The sequence below is a fragment of the Microcaecilia unicolor genome, chromosome 6 (assembly GCF_901765095.1).
Source record: "Microcaecilia unicolor chromosome 6, aMicUni1.1, whole genome shotgun sequence".
In the NCBI taxonomy this organism is placed as follows: domain Eukaryota; kingdom Metazoa; phylum Chordata; class Amphibia; order Gymnophiona; family Siphonopidae; genus Microcaecilia; species Microcaecilia unicolor.
Window position 1 is genome coordinate 283,051,535 of NC_044036.1, and position 22,302 is coordinate 283,073,836.

At 45.7% G+C, this 22,302-nt stretch overlaps 1 protein-coding gene across 1 annotated transcript; it reads left to right on the top strand.

The window, feature by feature from the left end:
- The first annotated feature begins 91 nt into the window (after window positions 1–91).
- Window positions 92–21,216, top strand: C6H9orf116 (chromosome 6 C9orf116 homolog). Its single transcript, XM_030206174.1, has 3 exons — window positions 92–312; window positions 10,044–10,122; window positions 20,884–21,216. The coding sequence occupies exons 1-3, from the start codon at window positions 173–175 to the stop codon at window positions 21,070–21,072; spliced, it is 408 nt and encodes a 135-aa protein (XP_030062034.1). The 5' UTR covers window positions 92–172; the 3' UTR covers window positions 21,073–21,216.
- Window positions 21,217–22,302: the final 1,086 nt, after the last annotated feature.

The window sequence follows — 22,302 nt, forward strand, 5'->3', positions numbered from 1 at the left end:
TCGGTTGCTTAGAAACGATACTGGTCTTTAAGTCGCACTAATACTTTGTAGCCGTTCTGCTGTCGCCTAGCAACAGTTGCCGCGTTTCTCTCTTTGTGTGCCGGTGCACCGTGTGCAACAAGCTGCTGTCGGCAAGGGACAAAGATCCGACAGTTCTCTCATCTACAGAAAGATGGCTCAAACTCCCTCTCAGGAGCCTCAGTCTAACTCAGAGCCAGATCCTCAGCGTCAAAAGACAAGCGACTACTACCGAGTGAAAGACGACTTGCCCCCCAAGTTCAATGACCCTGAATCCTGGTATGGTGGTTACAGGTGATGTGAACAGACCTTGCTGCCCTGTTTCAGATCACTTTGTTTATTTATTTATTTAATTTGTTACATTTGTATCCCGCATTTCCCCACCTATTTGCAGGCTCAATGTGACTTGCATAGTTTATGTATGGATCATGATATAATAGCAATTCCATTTGATATACTGATTTATTTATTGGGATTTATTAACCGCCTTTATGAAGAGATGCACCCAAAGCGATGTACAGCAGGTATGGTTTAATATAAAACTTACAATTTTGTTAACAGCATAACAGTAGTAAAAATAGCCAAATATAAACTTGAATACAATAAATGAGGTCAGCCTGTACACATTTAATATCACTGAAATTCAAATAACAGAGATATAATATGATGTCAGCATAATACTAATAAAACACCTAATAAGCATACATTAGAGCATTCAAATAACATCGTATGTTAATACTTTTCTACAACACAGCTTACCATGCATAGGAGCCAACTTTTCAAAATGATTGGGGGTGCATTCCCCCCTCCCCTCCTCTCCCCCTCCCTCTCCGAGTTTCTGCCCCCTCTCCTCCGAGTTTCTGCCCCCCCTCCTACGAGTGCCAGTCCGATCCCAGCCTGACCTTTTCTCCCCCAACAGTCCTTCGCCCTCACCTTCCTGCGTGCTGCCCAGAATTTAAAAGTCATCTTACCTCGGGGTCCCGGCGGCAGCAGTGAAAGGTGAGCAGGCTCAGCGCTTCAGCCTTCCCTTCTCTCTCAGCTCTGGTCCCACCCTCATTTCCTGTTTCTGCAAGGGCAGGACCAGAGCTGAGAGAGAAGAGAAGGCTGAAGTGTCGAGCCTACTCGCCTTTCAATGCTGCCGCCGGGACCCCGAAGTAAGATGAGTTTTAAAATTCTGGGTGGCACGCAGGAAGGCGAGGGCGGAGAACTGTTGAGGGAGAAGAGGGCAGGCACCGGGCAGCTCGGGAAGGGAACTTCCGACTTCCGGTGGGTAAAAATATTGGGGGTGCTCGAGCACCCACAGCGTTGGCGCCTATGTTACCATGTAGCCAAGGGGCCAAGTGCAGATATATAGGACAGGATGGGAGATATAGAGGGGCATTTTTGACCGGGGACGCCCATCTCTAAGGGTGCCCATCTCTGAGGACGGCGCCACGAAGTGGCAGGGCTGACCGTATTATCGAACGAGATGGGCGTCCATCTTTCATTTCGATAATATGGTTGGGGGCTCCCAAATCTCAACATTTAGGTCAACATTAAAGATGGTCACCTAACTGCTGAGATCGCCGGATTTAGAGATGGGTGCCCTCGGTTTTCGCCGATAATGGAAACCGATGGCGCCCATCTTAAAAACAAACAAATCTAAGGCATTTGGTCATGGGAGGGGCCAGGATTCGTAGTGCACTGGTCCCCCTCACATGTCAGGGCACCAACCGGGCACCCTAGGGGGCACTACAGTGGACCGCAAATTGGTCCCAGGCGCATAGCTCCCTTACCTTAGGTGCTGAGCCCCCCAAAATCCACTCCCCACAACTATACACCACTACCATAGCCCTAAGGGGTGAAGGGGGGCACCTACATGTGGGAACAGTGGGTTTCAGGTGGGTTTTGAAGGGCTCCCATTTTCCACCACAAGTGTAACAGGTAGTGGGGGATGCCTACCTGAAGTCCACTGCACCCACTAAAACTGCTCCAGGGACCTGTATACTGCTGTGATGGACCTGAGTATGACATTTGAGGCTGGCATAGAGGCTGGCAAAAAAAGTTTTTAAATTTTTTTTTTGAGGGTGGGAGGGGGTTGGTGACCACTGGGGGAGTCAGGGGAGGTGATCCCCGATTCCCTCCGGTGGTCATCTGGTCAGTTCGGGCACTTTTTTGGGACTTGGACCTGAAAAAAAGGGACCAAGTAAAGTCGGCCAAATGCTTGTCAGGGCCGGCTTTCTTTTTTCCATTATCGGGCGAAGCCAGCCATCTCTTAAGCACGCCCCCGTCCCACCTTCTGTACCCTGCCGACACACCACCTTGAAGTTTGGCCAGCTCCGCAATGGACTGCAGTTGAGGCCGGCCAAAATCGGCTTTCGATTATGCCGATTTTGCCGGCCTTGAGAGATGGCCAGCCATCTCCCGATTTGTGTCGGAAGATGGCTGGCCTTCTCTTTTGAAAGTAAGCTGGATAGAATCCCAGTTGGGATAAGTAGATATGTGGCTAAACAAGAGGTAAATTCTTTGTACAGTTAAGCAAGATATAAGGGGCTGGTCTAAGTTATAGGTATGTAGCAAGCTAGTCCAGGTGCAGAGTGGTGTATAATCAGTCACCCTATGTATTAAAAGCTTGGGAGACGAGCCAGGCTTTCACCTGCTTCCTGAAGTAGAGGTAGTCTTGAGTTAGACATAGCCTCTCTTGGGAATAAGTTCCAGAGCTTGGGGGCTACTTCTGAGAAGGATTATAAGAACATAAGAATAGCCTTACTGGGTCAGACCAGTAGGTCATCTAGCCCAGTATCCTGCTTGCGAAAGTGGCCAATCCAGGTCAAACGTACCTGGCAGAATCCCAATTAGTAGCAACATTCTATGCTACCAATCCCAGGGCAAGCAGTGGCTTCCTCAATGTCCATCTCAATAACAGATTATGGACTTTTCTTCCAGGAACTTGTCCAAACGTTTTTAAAACACAGATATGCTAACCACTGTTACCACATCCTCTGGTAGTGAGTTCCAGAGCTTAACTATTCTTTAAATGAAAAAATATTTCCTCCTATTTGTTTTAAAAGTATGTTATTGTAATTTCATCAAGTGACTCCTGGTCTTTGTACTTTTTGAAAGCGTGAAAAAATCGATTCACTTCTACCCATTCTACACCACTTCAATCATATCCCTCCCTCAGCCATCTCTTTTCCAAGCTGAAGTGCCCTAAGTTCTTCCTGCAATTTTTCACAATCCGCATGTTTTTTTGACAACTCTGAATAGTTTTGTGTCATATGCAGATTTAGCCACCTCACTCATTCCATTTTCCAGATCATTTATAAATATGTTAAATAGCACCGGTCCCAATACAGATCCCTACTATTCACCCTCCTCCACTAAGAAAAATAGCCCATTTAACCCTACTCTCTTGTTTTCTGTTCAATAACCAATTCTTAATCCACAGAAGGGCATTGCCTCCTATCCCATGACTTTTTAATTTTTCTCAGGAGTCTCTCATGAGGAACTTTGTCAAAAGCTTTCTGAAAATCCAAATACACTACATCAACCGGCTCTTCTTTATCCACATGTTTATTTATACCTTCAAAGAAATTAAGCAAATTTACTGAACCCATGCTGATTCTGTCCCATTAAACCATGTTTGTCTATGTGTTCTGTAATTTTATTCTATATAATAGTTTCCACTATTTTCCCTGGCACTAAACTTAGACTTACTGGTCTGTAATATCCCGGATCACCCCTGGAACCCTTTTAAAAAATTGACATTACTTTGGCCACCCTTGAATCTTCAGGTAATACGAATGATTTTAACAACAGGTTACAGATCACTAATAACAGATCAGCAATTTCATGTTTAAGTTCTTTCAGTACCCTGGGGTGTATACTATCCAGTCCAGGTGATTTATCACTCTTTAACTTGTCAATTTGGCTCAGTACATCTTCCAGATTCACCAAGATTTCTTTCAGTTCCTCCGCATCATCGTCCTTGAAAACCTTGAAGCAATAAGATTCAAAAGCATGCCAATTGATTTCTTACTCATTACTACATCCAAATATAGCACATATAATAGGCACAAAATATAACAGCTCCAATATACAGTGCATTCTTGCTATTCTCGTGTTCTTTCTTCGCAATTTCACTTATCCACAGCGACCACTATGCTATTCACACTGTGTTGTTCACATATTTGCAGATAAACAGCCTTCTTTGCTTTCACTTTTGTTTTTCTCATTTTGGCATTTGCTTCTGGGAATGGCCACTAAGCGTCCAGGGAGTGAGTTGCAAGCTACCAATCCTATATGGTTTTCCAGAGCAGGAACCTAACCCCTAACTCCCATACAGTCTATTATTGCTATCTGCAGTTTTTATTTAGAAACATAGGTAAACCTGGAATCAAACCCCTATTTTCCCATAGGGGCAATCGTTCAGTATTCTTAGCTTTGCGGTTCGTGAAGTTCTCCAAGAACCATATCATTGTGAATAGCGAGAACTGCTACTACTTATCATTCTATATCGCTATTAGATGTACACAGCACTGTACACTGGATATAAAGAGACAGTCTCTGCTCAACAAAGCTTACAATCTAATTAGGACAGACAAACATGATAAAACATGGGTATTGAACAAGTGAGTAAGGGTTAAGAGTTAAAAGCAGCATCAAAAAGGTGGGCTGTTAGCCTAGATTTGAAGACAACCTGAGATGGAACTTGACGTACTGGCTCAGGAAGTCTATTCCAGGCATATGGTGCAGCAAGATAAAAAGGAATGGAGTCTGGAGTTAGCGGTGGAGGAGAAGGGTGCAGATAAGAGAGATTTACCCAGTGAACTGAGTTCCCAGGGAGGAGTTTAGGGAGAGATAAGAGTGGAGAGGTACTGAGGAGCTGCAGAGTCAATGCACTTGTAAGTCAATAAGAGGAGTTTGAACTGTATTCGGAAACGGATAGGGAGCCAGTGAACTGTATATTAAAATCTTAACCCAATTTAAAAGCAGTGAGGATGTTTGTGAAAAACTCCACTGGCTCCTTATCAAGGAACAAATATACTTCAAAGCCCACACAATGATCCACAAGATCCTCCATGGTGAATCTCCAAGCTACATGACCAACTTGATAGATCTTCCAGCCAGAAACGGTTCCAAATCTTCTCGAACATATCTCAATCTTCATCTTCCTAATTGCAAAGGCCTCAAATACAAAACCTACTACGCATCCAACTTCTCCGTTATAGGCAGCCAACTTTGGAACGCCATACCTCGACACATCTGAACAACCAGTGAACACCTACCCTTCTGAAAACTGCTGAAAACTTACCTCTTCAAACAAGCCTACCCAAATGACCCAAATTAATTCTCGAACCTAATCCATACCACTAGCACTACCCATACTCCAATCCTGTCCCCCACATCTCTTCCTACTGTCCTACTCTATATAACTGTGTTATCTCTGTGATACTTTGTACCATATTTTGTATTACCTCTGTGATACTTTGTACCATACTTTGTAAGCCGTACTGAACCTGCTATCGAGTGGGAAAGAGCGGGGTATAAATGCTATAAAAAATAATAATAATAATTGTGGGGACTAAGCCAACTGCTCACATTGCCCCATTTATATTCAGGTTGCATTGGCTACCAGAGAATGGAGGGTCTGATTCTGTATAGTGGTTTTCACTGAAGTTCGCCACAGGCGCATCACCACTACAAAGGTCTTTTTAAAGACTAGTTTTATAATCATAGAAGCAATTCCCTAGTGTTATATTCAGACACTGCTTTGGATACATCAGCAATTCATGACCCCTGAGCCAAGCACTTCATGCCGAAACACGGTGCCATGTTGGGCTTTGCATGTTTTTGCAAATACAAGAAATAAAGTGTTTTTGTCATTTGATGATCATCTTGTGTCCCTGGTTTTTCTGAAGCCTTCTCCACCTTCCCATTGTTGTTTGCTGACTATGCTGTACGTGGGATTCTTTTGATTTTTTTTTTCATTTCCTTTAATTCTTGTTTTCAAGGGTCTTCATCAGTGGCGCTCCGACCCTAGCTGACACCCGGGGCGGATCGCTGATGCGCCACCCCCCCGGGAGCAGCGCGACCCCCCCCCCCCCCGGCGAAATGACACCTCTTCCCCCCCCTGGTGAAATGACACCACCCCGGGTGCACGCTGCTGGGGGGGGGGGGGGTGCCGCGGTGCGTGGCTGTTGCCCTGTTTCAGTCCGATTTCGCAATTCGCATGTGTGAAATCGGACTGAAACAGGGCAACAGGCGCACGCTGCGGCACCCCCCAGTGATGTGCACCTGGGGCGGACCGCCCCCCCTTGGTACGCCACTGGTCTTAATCAGTTGGCGCCATCATACTTATGCAGCGTGGTCCAGGGCACATATTGGGTTCCTCATGACTGACTGTTAGAACTACCAATAGCTGTCTCTGTTAGATTAGTGTCTACCTCTACTACTTCTGCTCTGTGGAAGGCGTCCTGTGGGGTTCCACAGGGCTCCCCCCTTTCACCTACCTTATTTAATATTATGATGATGCCTTTAGCCTCAGCTCTTGCAAAATTGGACCTCAACCCTTTCTTCTATGCTGATGATATTACAGTCTACATCCCCTTTCGCACCACCGTATCAGAAATTGCTAACCTTATTGATGCCTGCTTCTCCGCCATAGAGCATTGGGCTAAGGTATTCCGTTTCAAACTAAACAAGGATAAAACGCAGTGTCTCGTACTCTCATCCAACCACACCCAAGTACTTGACACCATGCTTCCAGTAAGGGGTTTTGCTCTTCTGATTGCCAACAGCCTGTGGCTTTTAGGAGTGCACCTGGACACACACCTCTAGTTGGTCAATCAAGTGCACTTGGTCTCCAAAAAATGTTTCACGCCATGTGGAGGCTCCGGCGCATACGATACTTCCTCACTAGAGATTTGCTCTGTACTCTTGTCCACTGGCTTGTCCTCTCCCACTTGGATTATTGTAGCGGAATTTATGTGGGCTGCCAGGTCTCGCTGATGAAAACGTTCCAAACAGTTCAGAACACTGCTGCGAGACTCATCCTAGGAGAACGACGCTTTGTGCATGCTGAACCCTTGCTCTTCAAACTTCATTGGCTGCCTGTACAGGAGCGCATTGCCTTTAAGCTCTGCTCCTTAACCCATAAAATCATCTATGGGGTTGCTCCGGATTACATGCGCCCCTTGATCGACCTCCCGCCCAGGAATGCCAATCCCTCTGCCCGATCCTATCTCCAACTGCACTTTCCGAACTGTAAGGGAGTCCAGTACAAGAAGATTTTTGCCTTGTCCTTCCGCTACTGTAGTCCTAAACATTGGAATGCTCTCCCGCAACACCTTAAAACTCAAGCGGATCACACCCTCTTCAAGAAGTTGTTGAAGACCTACTTCTTTGCCAGGACTTACTCCCCACTTGTCACTGCTGATTGATACACCCTCCTGACCCTTGCCCTATTTAGTTTCAAACTGTTAGATCCTGTTGCCCTGCCTCCTCCTTGTATACTTCTCTAAGTTGCCTACTTTGTAATTTTACTTAACTTTCTGTAAGCCACATTGTGCCTGCATGAGTGGGAAAATGTGGGATATAAGCGTACAATAAATAAATAAATAAATATATGGTTCTGACCCTTTGGAATATGCTGCCTCACCATTTGCAGGGAGAAACAGATTTTTTTTTCCGCAAGCATCTTAAGATCCGGATGTTCATTCAGGCATTTCCAAGGATGTTTTAAAACTGAATATGCATATCAGTTTTTATTTACAGTTTTGAGAGCGGCGGGAGTGGCGGGGGGGGGGGGGAGTTGGGTGGGAGGACAGCGGCACCGAGCGAAGGAGAAGGAGGAGGCGGGGGACAGACAGAGAGAGAGAGAGAGAGAGGGAGGGAGGGAGGGAGGGAGGGAGGGAGAAGTGGTGGCGGCATGGCCGAGAGCATGGTGAGCAGCGCGGGGCCCGGTGGGGGTGGGGATGAGACAGCACTTTTTTTTCACCGGTGACAGCTCGGTTCGCGCTGCCTCCGGCCCTGTCCTGGAGCAGATGAATGGGTCGGTGAAATTGGGGAGGGGGGAGGGAAGAGGGAGGACTGGCCTGGGAAGGGACTGCCGGCTCGCCCCACCTCATCCTGACAGGCAGATCCCGGGCTTGGCCCGCTGAATGCAGAGATTTGTAGTTCTGTTTGTTTGGGGACATGGAGGCAGTTAATTAACAGCGGTCCTCACTTTGCAATAGGAAGGCTACATCTTTCTGTCTGTTTGCATTCTTTTTTCTTTATGTTTCCTGTCACATTAATTGTATTTTCTACCCTGGAATGGCTATGCTATAACAGGTCTTTGTAAGCCACATTGAGCCTGCAAACAGGTGGGAAAATGTGGGATACAAGTGCAATAAATAATACGGCTTTTATCTTTTGCTTTGTTTTTATTATTTTTTTTATCACCCTACACTGTCAATTAAAATGTTCTATTACGTATTGTGTTGACATTGTAAGTAGTATACTATGCCATACTTTGAGGCATATTTTCAAAGCACTTAGCTTCCCAAAGTTCCATAGAAACCTATGGAACTTAGCCTCCCAAAGTGCTTTGAAAATATGCCTCTTTGTATTGTTATTTGAATATTTTTACTGTTGGAATTTGATTTTTGCTCATGACTGATTTATTCTTACTGTACACCACCTTGAGTGAATTCCTTTTAAAAGGTGTTTTTAAAGTACTAGTCTTTGTATCATCTCCCCAAATTAGTACTCACCAACCACCTGCAATTTAGAGAGATAAAAGACTAGGAAGGCCATGTTTTATGAGAAAAGCAATTCTTTAATTTCTTACCAAGAGAAATTTACAATTACAAATGCTAGTTTCTCATGTGTAGAGCAGGGGACACAAACATGTGGTCTGCCTCTCCAACGTAATGCTCTGATTCAATTGTTTATATACCTTTTGTGTTAAGCAAGGCTTCACATTACTTCAGCACTTATCTTCCTGAGAGATCATTCTGTTCTCTGTTCTCACAATATATTTTTCCCTTGTTGCTAAATCACATTCTTCTGTCCATCCATAATTGCACCTTTCCCAGGCCAGCCAGCGTGCCCGTAAATAGATCATAAATTCCTGAGTTTACACAGGTTCATGTTCTTTAATAAATTACAGGCTTCTCAATCTCTAATAGATTCCAGAGTTGCACTGGCTTGTCAGCCTCTGCCCTTTTTGACCTGTGCTGGGGTGCTGACCTGTGCTCATGATTCTACAAAGGCGCTAAATAAATCCTAATAAATAAAATATGCATGATACACACCATGCTAATGCAGTTTAGTATGCTGATCCTCTAGCACAGGTGGGAGAAAAAGAAGCAGAGGAAAACAAAGGGCAAACTGGAGCACTGCGCAATAACATAAAAATAGTTAAGCTCTAGAAAGTTGGAAGAAACAAAGAGGAAAGATAAGCAGAGATGGTTGCCAACCCTTATATAAAATATATCACCTTCATGATGTAAACAATTCGTTTAGCATTTATTGGGCTACAAAGTCCAGAAGCATAGAGGTTTTGATGTCAGGGGGAGCAGACCTTTTGTAAAATAGGTGCCAGTGCGAAGCTGCAGGCCCAATTCACTTAAGTGCCATTTCATTCAAAATCAATTTAAGGGAGCAGTTGCTCCCCTTGTACCCCACTAATGCCTCTGCTACAAACCTTAGGGGCTCTCTTTGAAAGAGTTTTGCTCTTTGCACAGAATTTCAGAAACAAGTTTGCAAATAGAGAAGCTGCTGAATTCATTAGAACTTGATAGCACAAAGCAAGCCAATCCAGTGCTTTTGGGGGGGGGGGGGGGGGGGGGGGGGGGGGGGAATTATCAACATGGTCTACTACTAAGAATTGTTATTTTATTGTTAACCTCAGTTTTTGGAACTAGGTTTTGTTGCAATAAAATAAAATTGAATGGGTTAGTGCTAAAATAGTACACCTTAACAGTAGACCACATTGACAACTACACCTTTTAGTCTTTTATTCTCTTCATTGACTCATTCCTTGTTTTCAATAATTCCAGATATGTAAAAACTAACCCATTGTTCCGGACAACTAACCAGACCTATGGAAGCAGAATGCCTACAGTCCATGAAATGCCCGTAAGTATGTACATCATAGCTTGAATAGTTTGTGCGGGAATGGCATCTCACTTCTTCAGTTTATTAGGCTAGCACTATTCTCTGCCTTTTCTTAGGGGAGCTCTGTGTGCAATTCCCCTCCCCCTGCCCCCATTATCACCTTCCACTCAGAAGTTGGTTCATTGGGGGGGGGGGGGGGGGGGGGGGAGGGGAAGGTGCCATATGCTACATTTTGGGTACAAGAGCTCTTCTACATTGTGTTTCTCCAGTCAGCTGGGGCAAAAAAAAAACAACAACCCAAAACATTAAAGAGATGTGGGATTCTAGGTATTTCCTTGTATTCCAATTTATCTAGCCTGGGAGCTGTAATTTCTGCATAAATGCTCCTTCATTTAGAGCTTAACTTTCCTATTCTATGAAGAGGTAAACAGAACCAATAATCTCCTATGTTGCATGTCTTCATAGCAGCATTTAATATTAGTTTTCCGTTTGTCTTCTGCAGCAAATAGCTATCTGTAGAAAACTTCTACTATGACAGGTTCTTGTCACACTTCAGCTAGTAACAGAAAGTTCCTGTTTTTTTTCAGACTAGAGACATTTAGTTAATTGTTTCTCAGCTACTACTGTCTCCCCCACCCTCATTTCTTTTTTGATGGGAAGAGCTTCCTATCTCATTTAGGAGCCCTTTCACAAAGGTACATCAAATTGGCACTACCACCCAGCTACCACATGCCCAAAACACACAGCAGAAAATATTTTCTCCCGCGGGGCCCTTACCCGGTGGTAATTGGCAGTATGCATGCCCGATTAGCACATGAGATCTTACCATTAAGTCAATGGATGGCGTTAAGGTCTCAGGCTGAAAATGGACGCGCACTGGTTTTCATTTTGCTGCACGTCCATTTTCTGGCACATTAAAAAATCCCTTTTCCAGGCGTGCTCAGGAAATGGACCAGTGTGCATCCAAAACACGCATGTACACCAGTGCAGCTACTTTTGGATAAGCCTTAGTAAAAGGGCCCCAAAGAAAATCCTGGGCTGTCCAGCTGTTCCTAGAAGGTTCTTGCCACTCAGGTTATTACTAGTAAAGTATCTTGCATTCTCTTTCTGTTCATTTGCTCCCATGAAATGTTGACATTTTGTTCTTATAGTCCATCTTCCTCACCTTAATAGTGTGATTCCATTCTCTTTTCCTCAGTCTCAGGTCAGGTAAACAAGGCTTTATTCCCTTGAGTACATTCACAGTTCCTTCCCTTACAGTAGAAGCTCCTGCCATGGGAGGTTATGGAGTTATTTTGGGATTGAAGTGGCATGAGAAGGTGCAATCCCCAGTCACTCCTACACATGCCATTTCCAATCTCAAAAGGGCGACTGCAAGACTGCCATGGGAAGTTTCAGCTGCCATTTTTACAATGCAGCCAGTAGACCTGCCTACGTCCACATTTTATCTTTTTATCGATCTTCAGATGTTCTTCTGTGCCAATTTTTTCTATACTGGTGATTGTTAGGGTCTTAGAGCTCTAAGGATTTGAAAGTCTTAAGTCATCTTCATATTCCTTTCTTGGGAAAAACTTCTCCGGAGATTCTGTTTGCGCAGTTTATTCTCCCTTTTGAAAGCTGTTTTGGCACATACTTCTGGTGTTGCCCAAAACAAGGCCAACAGGCAGTTTCTATTGGGCTTATTTTGGGCAACGGTAGATGTAGTTTGCCATTTCCCGACCTCAATTTCCTAGTTAGATAATAGTTTTGATTGCCTCTTTTTTCTTCTGGTCAGGTTTCCAAGCAGGTTCTGCCCTGTTAGCCTAGTAGGGCTAGTGCTCTGTTAGAATTTTCTGTCCTAACGTTCCATTTTGCCTTTCCTACTGCCTAGACTTAGAAACACTCTCCCCTGGATTCTTTAAAGGGTGCCCAAAATTGGGCACGAATCCCTGATTGGTGCGCAAAATAGTTAATGGGAGTCAATGATTTACTTATTGGAGTTAACAAGCACTTAATTGGCACTAATTATGATTTGGGCATCAATCTGGATGTGCACTATCCTGTAACAATGGATGCCTACATTGGATGGGAAAATTAGGTTCTTACCTTGGTAATTTTCTTTCCTTTAGTCATAGCAAATGAATCCATTACGAATGGGTTGTGTCCATCAACCAGCAGGGGGAGATAGAGAGCACTGAAAAACCATAGTGCCTCATGGCCAGCTAGCTCCATCTGCTTCTTCAGTATTTGAAGCTTCCAAAGCAGTGTTACACCGCAATGTAGAATAACATGAACTTTCCTCACAGCGAACGAAAGCCCCAGAACAGGAGCAGTAATTCAAAGGAGGGACGAACAGAACAGAAATCCTGAAGACTGTTTTCCAACTTCTCCCACTGAGGGAACATATCTACAAGAAAAACTGAACATAAAACAACATCAATCACACAATGAATCACTGAGGGAGGGCTCATGGATTCATCTGCTATGACTAAAGGAAAGAAAATTACCAAGGTAAGAACCTAATTTTCCCTTCCTTGTCATCAAGCAGATGAATCCATTATGAATGGGATGTATCAAAGCAATCCCTAGATAGGGTGGGAACAGGCCACACCACGTGCCAGCACTTGTGCTCCAAAATGCGCGTCTCTTCTGGCAGCCACATCCAGCCTGTAATGTCGGGCAAATGAGAGCTTAGAAGCCCATGTCGCTGCACTGCATATCTCATGAAGAGAGAGTGCTCCAGTTTCAGCCCAAGAAGAGGAAATCACTCTTGTGGAATGTACCTTAAAGGCTTCAGGCGGAGGCCAGCCAGACAGCACATGTGCTGAAAAAATAGCTTCTTTCAGACAACGAGCCAGAGTAGCTTTAGACGCTGGAGACCCTCTGCGAGGACCGGACAACAAAACAAAAAGGTGATCAGAGGTCCTGAACACATTTGACATGCGCAGATACTGCAACAGAGCCCTTCGCACATCTAGGAGGTGCAATTGCCCAAAGGCTTCCAGAAACTCCTCTCTGGAAAAGGAAGGCAGGTTTAGGTGAAATGCTGAAACCACCTTAGGCAGGAAGGAAGGCACCGTACGTACCATAACTCCGGACTCTGAGAATTGCAGAAAAGGGTCTCAACAGGACAGCGCCTGACACCCATCTCGCCGAAGTAATGGCCACCAAAAAGACCGTCTTTAGGGTCACATCCTTCTCTGAAGCTCGCCTTAGCGGCTCGAAGGGTGAATACTGAAGGGCCTTTAAAACTAACCCCAGGTTCCAGGCCGGACCCGGAGCCCGCACGGGAGGACGGAGCCGAAGCACCTCTCTAAGAAACCGTGCCACATCCGGATAAGCAGCCAGAGAGAGGCTAGCGACCTTCCCTAGAAAACATGCTAAGGCTGCCACTTGAAACGCAGGGAATTATAGGCAAGGCCTTTTTGTAAACCATCCTGCAAAAAGTCAAGTATCGGCGAGAGAGAAGCCCGCATGGGTGTGATCACTTGCGGGCCTGTAGGAGAGTGGAAATGACTTTACTGGAATAACCCTTTCTCTCAAATGCGCCCTCTCAATAGCCATGCCATAAGATCAAAGCGGCAGGCATCCTCCATGGTCACATGGTCTGTGACAGAGAAAAACCACACGGAGTGTGGAGGTGCACTTGATCCCCACAGGACAAAAAAGCGAAAAACAAAAAAAGGGGTGGGGAAAATAGGCTCTATTCAAACAATGGGGCAGACGTATAAATTAGTTAAAACAATGATTTTTATTGTGAATAGGTGACTCAACACAGCCGTGTTTCGGCGCCGTAGTGCCTTCCTCAGGAGTATATTTCTCTCGTCCCTTCAATAAAATTTTGTATTTTTGCAAGCGCTGTGAAACCACAGTTTTCAGTCGTACAAAACCTCACACCTCATCACTGAAGCAGATATTCCTGCAGGTTGTTTAATGGCTAGATCTGGGCTTGGAGCTGTAGACCTTCGCTTGTGCACTGTGTCTGCAAGCAGTTTCAGAGTCTCGGCTAGTTCTGTGGTATCGGAGGATCGCTTTCTATCAACTGCATTCAAAACAATCACTGGTTGTCTTGAGGGGAGCATCGTCTTCCTCGTGATTGGCTAGGCAGGTGCCTACCTGCAGGAATATCTGCTTCAGTGATGAGGTGTGAGGTTTTGTACGACTGAAAACTGTGGTTTCACAGTGCTTGCAAAAATACAAAGTTTTATTGAAGGGACGAGAGAAATATACTCCTGAGGAGGAGGTTAGCTTGACGGAGTTTAAAAAGGGGTTAGATAGATTCCTAAAGGACAAGTCCATAGACCGCTATTAAATGGACTGGAAAAATTCCTCATTTTTAGGTATAACTTGTCTGGAATGTTTTTACGTTTGGGGAGCGTGCCAGGTGCCCTTGACCTGGATTGGCCACTGTCGGTGACAGGATGCTGGGCTAGATGGACCTTTGGTCTTTCCCAGTATGGCACTACTTATGTACTTATGTACTTATGTACTTATGTACTTATGACGAGAGAAATATACTCCTGAGGAAGGCGCTACGGCGCCGAAACACGGCTGTGTTGAGTCACCTATTCACAATAAAAATCATCGTTTTAACTAATTTATATGTCTGCCCCATTGTTTGAATAGAGCCTATTTTGCCCACCCCTTTTTTTGTTTTTCACATGGTCTATGACAACAGATTCGGTACCAGAGGCAAAGGAAGGGGAGCCTCTACCAGCATCCGCCGGAGGTCCGCATACCACGTCCTCCTGGGCCAATCCGGGGCAATGAGAACCACCTCTCCTTGATGTAACCGAATCCGCAGGAGTACTCGCCCTATCAAGGGCAACGGAGGGAACACATACAGGAGGTCCTGAGGCCAGGGTTGAGCCAAGGCATCCAACCCCGCCGAGCGAGGATCTCTCCGTCTGCTGTAAAAGCACGGGACTTTGGCATTTGTGCTTGAGGCCATAAGATCCGCTATGGGCGTCCCCCACTTGGCACAGATCTGAAGAAACACTTCGTCTGCCAGTTCCCACTCCACTGGGTCGATTTGATACCTGCTTAGATAATCGGCTTGCACGTTGCTCTGACCTGCAATGTGAGCTCCTGACAGAAACTGCAGATGTAGCTCAGCCTAGTGGCAAATCTGCGCGGCCAGAGCTCTGCACTGAGTGCCGCCTTGTCGATTTATGTAGGCCACTGCTGCCGTGTTGTCCGACAGAACTCTGACAGCCAATCCTTCCAGGGTCGAGTGAAAAGCCAGAAGAGCCTGGAAAATCGCTTTCAACTCCAAGCGATTGATGGACCACTCCGACTCCTCAGGTGTCCAGAGACCCTTGGCATGCCTTCCCCGGCAATGTGCACCCCAGCCCTTCAGGCTGGCATCTGTTACCACCAGGCACCAATCGGGGAGTGCTAGCGGCATTCCTCGCCGCAGCATGCTGTCTGAGAGCCACCACTCCATACTGAGCCGGACCGCAGGGAGCCACGTGAGTCTGCACTGATAATCCTGAGAAATTGGAGACCATCGTTGAAGCAGGGAGCATTGCAGAGGTCTCAGGTGCACTCTCGCCCAGGGCACCACTTCCAAGGTGGCCGTCATCGACCCTAACAGCTGGCCAATGTCCCAAGCATGGGGGCGAGGCATCCTCAGGAGCAGACGGACCTGGTTCTGAAGCTTGCACTGCCTTTGCTCGGGTAGAAAGACAAACCCCGAGGCTGTGTCGAACCGGACCCCCCAAATATTCTAGAGATTGAGAAGGGGTCAGGTGACCTTTGGGTATATTGACGACCCAGCCCAGAGATTGAAGTACTGAGACCACTCTGGCTGTTACCTGATGACTCTCCTCTGTCGAGTCCGCTCTGATGAGCCAATCATCTAGGTACGGGTGAACCCGAATACCTTCTCGCCTGAGAAAAGCAGCTACTACCACCATTACCTTGGAAAAGGTTCGGGGAGCTGTGGCGAGGCCAAAAGGCAAGGCCCGAAACTGGAAATGTTTTCCCATCACCGCAAACAGCAGAAACCTTTGGAACGGGGGTAAAATAGGAATGTGCAAGTAAGCTTCTTTCAGGTCCAGAGATGTGAGAAACTCTCCTGGCTGTACCGCCGCAACGACGGAGTGCAGGGTTTCCATGTGAAAATGCTGCATTCTTAGAGACTTGTTGAATTCTTTTAAGTCGAGGATGGGCCGAAAAGACCCGCCTTTTCGTGGCACTACAAAGTAAATGTAGTAACGGCCGGAGTCGTGTTCGGCGGAAGGCACCGGGGACACCGCCCCTAGGTGAATCAAGCCTTGCAAGATCTCCTCTACTGCCGCCCGTTTGACAGCAGAACCGCATCGGGACTCCACAAACACGTCTCTCACCGGGGCATTGAATTCTATTCTGTAGCCATCTCTGATCAGGTCCAAAACCCACTGATCTGAGGAAATCTTGACCCACTCCTCGAGAAAGAGGGAAAGCCGTCCTCCTATTGCAGGAATCGAGGAGAGGGCCGGTGCACCATCATTGAGAGGGTCACCCATGCACTCCAGGCATTGAGCCGGCCGCTGCGGAACGTTTGTCCGAGCGAAAGGAGTTCCTCTGCTGAAAGCGGGCATGAGAAGTGAACCCAGCAGAACGCCCCAGGCGGTACCTTCTAGCTTCACGGAAGCAAGGTCTGTAAGAGGAGGGAACCGCCTGACCCTTGGAGAGAGGCCTCGGCCTATCCTCGGGTAAGCGCTGGGGTTTAGCATCCCCCAGGCCTCTAAGAATTTTCTCCAACTCCTCACCAAATAGGAGAAGGCCTTGGAAGGGCAACTTCACCAACATTTGCTTAGAGGCCATGTCAGCCGCCCAATACCATAGCCATAGAAGGCGGCGAGCCGCCACTGCCACAGCCATCTGTTTAGCCGAAGCTCTGACCAGATCATAAAGGGCATCAGCCAAGAAAGACAAGGCCGACTCCATCCGCTGTGCCACCTCAGTAAGGGGCTCCGCTCCATCCCCTGGCTGTTCCACTGCCTGATGCAACCAAGCGAGGCAGGCTCTGGCAGCATAGCAGCTGCATGCAGACACCCGTAAGGATAGGCCTGAAATTTCAAAGGACCATTTCATAGCTGATTCCAGGTGTCGGTCCTGCATGTCCTTCAGGGCGACTCCTCCTTCAACTGGGAGGGTAGTTCTCTTTGTCACGGCCGTGACTAGGGCATCCACTTTAGGCATTGCTAGGCGCGTCAAATGCACCTCACTTAGAGGGTATAATTGCCCCATAGTCCTGGCGACTTTCAAAGGCCCCTCAGGGTCAGCCCATTGAGCCGAAATAAGCTCTTGGATGGAGTCATGCAAAGGAAAGGCTAGAGCACGCTTCTTTGTACTTGCCATCCTCGGATTACCAGAGGAGGTTTTGCCACACCCAGGATCTTCAATAGAGAGGACCTGCAAGGCATCAGAAATAAGCGCTGGCAGCTCGTCGTGGTGGAAAATCCTCACCGTGGAAGGATCATCTGGATCCAGTGGCAATCCTGCACCTTCCTCTGGCTCTTCAGACCACGAGGGCCTGCCAGACCCCTCAGAATCCTCACATCCTGACCATGGGGGGGGGGGGGGGGGGAGAAGGGGGGTGCGCCACTCTCTGAAGGGGAATTAACCCTTCTGCGCTTGTCTTGCAGCCAGCTGTCAGGGGAAAACGTGCCTGACGGCAATCCGAGGCCGGGCTCCACTGGAGGGGGAACAGTTAGCAGGGCCGAATGAGACCCCTGCGGGAAAGCTCTTTTTAACATGAATGCTTTATGCAGCAGCAACACAAACTCAGGGGAGAAGGGCTCACCCTGGCCTCCCGGTTCCAGTCCGGGGATAGAAGCTCCCCTGTTAACCTCCACACGAGACTCTCCTCCAGGTTCAAACCCCTCCACTTCTGCAGGGGTCGCGCCATGCGGCGCGTCCAAAATGGCGCCCGCTGCCAGCTCCACTGAGCGGGAAGAAACATCGCTCGCCATGCTCATGCTGGCCCTGACGTCTGAAGAGCACGATTTACAGAGCCGTGCTGATTTGCACTTGCCACAACGGGAACAGCGCTTAACAACCTCCGCAGCCATTGCCAAAAAAATGGTGGAAAATTCAAAATGACGGATTCGCGCCAAAAACGTCCCGATAGCGGGCCCTCCCTGGAGGATCTACAAAACGCTTTTACCTCACCAGACCAAGTCCCAGAGCTCCGGTCACGCTGCACAATCGGAAGAAAATTCTGGAATCGCAGCGCCAAAGCGCGACGTGACTTTTTTTTTTTTTTTTCTTATGCTGTGAGGAACGTTAGAGGCAACAGCAATAGAGGCAAATTTCCAACTCCTGAGGCTCAGTAGAGTGGGAAAGGCAGGGAAAGGACAAACCAATGTGCCTGCATCCACAAAGGAGAGTGTGGGAAAAGACAGGGACAGGGCAAACCTATGTGTCTACATCCACATCGGGGGCCGGGTAAGGCAGGGAAAGGGCGAACCTATGTGCCTTTAAAGTGGGCACCACCAGCCACAACACCCCTGCTACAACTGACCAAAGCACAGGAGCCACCCCAGGCAGATTTTTGAAGGAGCTGAATAAGCTGCGTCCACCCTGCTGGGGAAATACAGAATATTGAAGAGGCAGATGGAGCTAGCTGGCCATGAGGCACTATGGTTTTCCAGTGCTCTCTATCTCCCCCTGCTGTTTGATGGACACAACCCATTCGTAATGGATTCATCTGCTTGATGACAAGGAACATGCGCATAAATTGTGGGAACGTTTTGATCCACCCATGGCCACGTTCTGCTTTTGAACAAGTGTAAAATTTATGTGCATAAATTTTAATTAAATCCAGTTAGCACCAATTGCTTAAGAAGCCAATTATCAGTGCTAACTGGCTTGTTATTCGTTTAAATTGCAAATGTAAATTGGGCACATGCTCAAATTTGCACACACAATTTTTAGTGACTTTTATAGAATTTGAGGGTTTACATGTGCAGAAATAGGTGCTTATAAGATTGCCCAAGGAGATATATATATATATATATATATATATATATATATATATATTGCTAATGCATAGCATATACTTTTATACAGTATCCTCCTAATTCAAAAAAGTTGCATTCACAAATTAAGGAATAAGGTCAGTTATGTAACTTAATTTAATAACTAGTGGAACCATGCCCATTTCCTCAACAATGAAATGGGCCCTAGGAAGGCTGTCATGTAAGCTTTTTTTTTTTCTCTCCCCCCTGCCCTCCCCTCAATGTCCAGCAATTCTTCCCTCCCCTCCATGTCCAGTGATTCTCCTCTTCCCTGCCTCCCATCCGTGTCCCTGATTCTCTCCTCTACTGTCCTCCCATCCATGTCCATCAATTCTCCTCTGCCCTGCCCTCCCATTCCTCTCCTCCTTGTCCAGCGATTCTCTCCTCCCCTCGATTTGTACCTGAACGTTTTCTGGCTGGCTGGCGCTGGTTTCTGTTCCGTTTGTAACATTGCTCCTGACGTCAGCTCGCCTCCAGCGTTCCCTTCCCTCTCACTGCTCTGGCCTCTGACGTCATTACGTCTTGTCACGAGGGCGGGACAGTGAGGGGGAATGGAACACAGGAAGCTGGCTGATGTCAGGAGATGATACGAACCCAGGCAGCCAGACATGGAACGTCTGAGGTGCAAATTATTATATAGGATTAGATGCTAATTGGCCTTAACTACCAATTATCGGTTATAATTGTAATTGGTGGTTAATTGACACTAATTCCAGAGCAAACAACTCCAAGTTGGGTGTGGATCTGGGAGGGGCATGGGCATTTATCCACACAAGTTAAAGAATACTAGTGTTTATGCACCTGCCTATAGTTAGGTGCAAGAATTTATGCCAGCGATTGAGCTTTTGTTAGTGGGTTAGGGGCAGAGAAAAAGGGTGAATGTGCCATGGGAGGGTTTTCCTTCTTGCTAAGCATGATAATGGAAGGGCAGTGACATTCTGGGTGCGCCCAGAATTTTTTTTTTTTTTTTAGAGAGCCTGTTGTTAAACATTTACCAGCACATCACTGCATATAGGTTTTGTAAAAGTGCTCATTTTTGGCAGCGCTGAACAGAAGGGATTAAGGGAGTTCTACCCCTTAATCACTCACTGTAGTTTGGCTTCTAAACTTAATTAGGGGTATTTAGATGAGTAGGTTTCTAAAATGGCAGACATAGTAACATGGTGAGGCAGATTAAGACCTATTTGGTCCATCTAGTCTTCTCAACAATTTGGCCACTGCATAGCTTAATCATACATATAAAAAAATGTGCCACTATATCCATCCCTATAGTATGCCTAAATACAAGGTGGGCTAGCCTCAATCACACATTTACAGTACCTGGAAGTTGCTAACTTTCAGATTATTTTCCAGAATTCAGTTCTAAATTTCAGACACGGACTAACCCTTCAGGAAACTGGGCAGTGCCTGAGGGCCCAGAGGCTCTGCGTGGTTGCCCGCTGCCACCAAAGCACATTGCAGACCTCCCCGGTCCTACCTTGAAGAACTTGGTGGTCTAGTGGCCTCTGAGAGGGCAGGAAATAATCCCACTCTTTCCTGCCTGTCTACCAAGGGTGTTCAACACAAAACCTTTTATAGCCACAATATTATTAATGTAAAATCAAGGAAAAAGTAAAATCAAAAACTTTCATTTGATTCTTCAATCACATTTGAAGTTATATATATATATATATATATATATATATATATATATATATATATATATATATAAAGGTACACATAAGTTTAATATCAAGCTAAGAGTAAAGAAACATGGCCTAAGCTCTCTTTTTGCTTTTGTCTTTTTTTTTTACAGACATGTTTCAATGCTGTATGCAACAAATTTTCCACCCATCTGCGGAATACTGGAATGTACAGGAACCATGGCTTTAACACCTCCACGGAGAAAAGTTATGTGACTGGCCCTGACAACTTTATCACCTTCTATGACCGACTCAACTTTCACAGAAGTTATAATAGAAAGGGCCCTTCATTTTCAGACTAGTGCAAGAGGGTCTTGTACACATAGGAAACTAATCATTATCATGAAAACTGTTCGTAGAAAATAATACACGGATTAGGAGATATTTCCATCTTGAGATGAATGTAAAGCATTATAGCTACAGCTGTACATTTCATTTAAAAAAAAGCTATTAATTTAAATATTGGATAAACAAAGAAGGGAAACGTCTAGCTTAGTTAGAAAAGTGCACATTTGTTTTAGCAATTTGGGCCATCTATTAGCTCCCGTGAAATAGCTGCAAATGAATAGGAAGTGTTCATATATAAACTGACTGAAATAAGAACTACACATTTAAGGAACAGTGGTCAAAATAAAAACCTGATTCGCATGCTTTGCAGTAGACTGGCAGTTATGAGCTAATTAATACCCACTTGGTGGGGTGTAAGTCATGATCATCACACTCCAAATTGAATGGTACTTCCTGCTCATCATGCACTGTCCAATGCTATCCTCCATAAAGCACCCTAACACAGGATTATACACTTCTTGTCTACTGTTCCTGCACACGTATGTCTTAAAGAGTTCCAAATAAACTGCTGGGGTATTATTTTCTTTGTCTGTGACTGGATCTGTACAGGTGATAAATTATGCAACAAAAGTAAATTCAATCCAAGTTAACGAACTTTATTGAAATACAACATAACTTGTAATTTAATGTACCAGTTCCCAAATATACTTCATTTCAGCATCTCTTTAAGTGTAACACAGCCAAGTATCACAGTGTATAGTGTAGGTAATTTGTTCCCATTGTCACAAGTGACATAATTTGGACCCACATGTTATAATACTAAAGAATGAATATGTTTCTGAAGATAACAGAAAACACTTCTGTCTTCTTCCTGTGGATCCTTGTATCATAGACCGTGATGCATAGTGAAGGATACTTTGAAGTGCTCTTACATAAGAGCATTCTAAAGAAAAGAGAAATATAAAACAAATTGTTCCTGCCACCTAAGAGCCCAAATAAGTTACTCAAGTCAGTAAACAGTACATGCTACAAAAATAACATTATAAACCTAGCCCTATTGTCATTTTCTCTGCATTTATGTGCATAACAACAATATTTCCATAGTCCTTTCATTAGACTGTGTCCGTGAGTTACATTTGCAACAGTACCTCATACACTGAGTAATATAATTGAGTGCATAAATGATAGCTCAGGTCAGAATTGATCATGCCCACTGCCATCACTTTTAATCTGAACACTCCATA

Bases quoted from the DNA above. Each gene is read 5' to 3' on its own strand.
- C6H9orf116 (XM_030206174.1), top strand. From the start codon at position 173: ATGGCTCAAACTCCCTCTCAGGAGCCTCAGTCTAACTCAGAGCCAGAT. The intron at 313-10,043 runs GTGATGTGAACA...CAATAATTCCAG, and splicing joins TCCTGGTATGGTGGTTACAG to ATATGTAAAAACTAACCCAT. The intron at 10,123-20,883 runs GTAAGTATGTAC...TTTTTTTTACAG, and splicing joins CTACAGTCCATGAAATGCCC to ACATGTTTCAATGCTGTATG.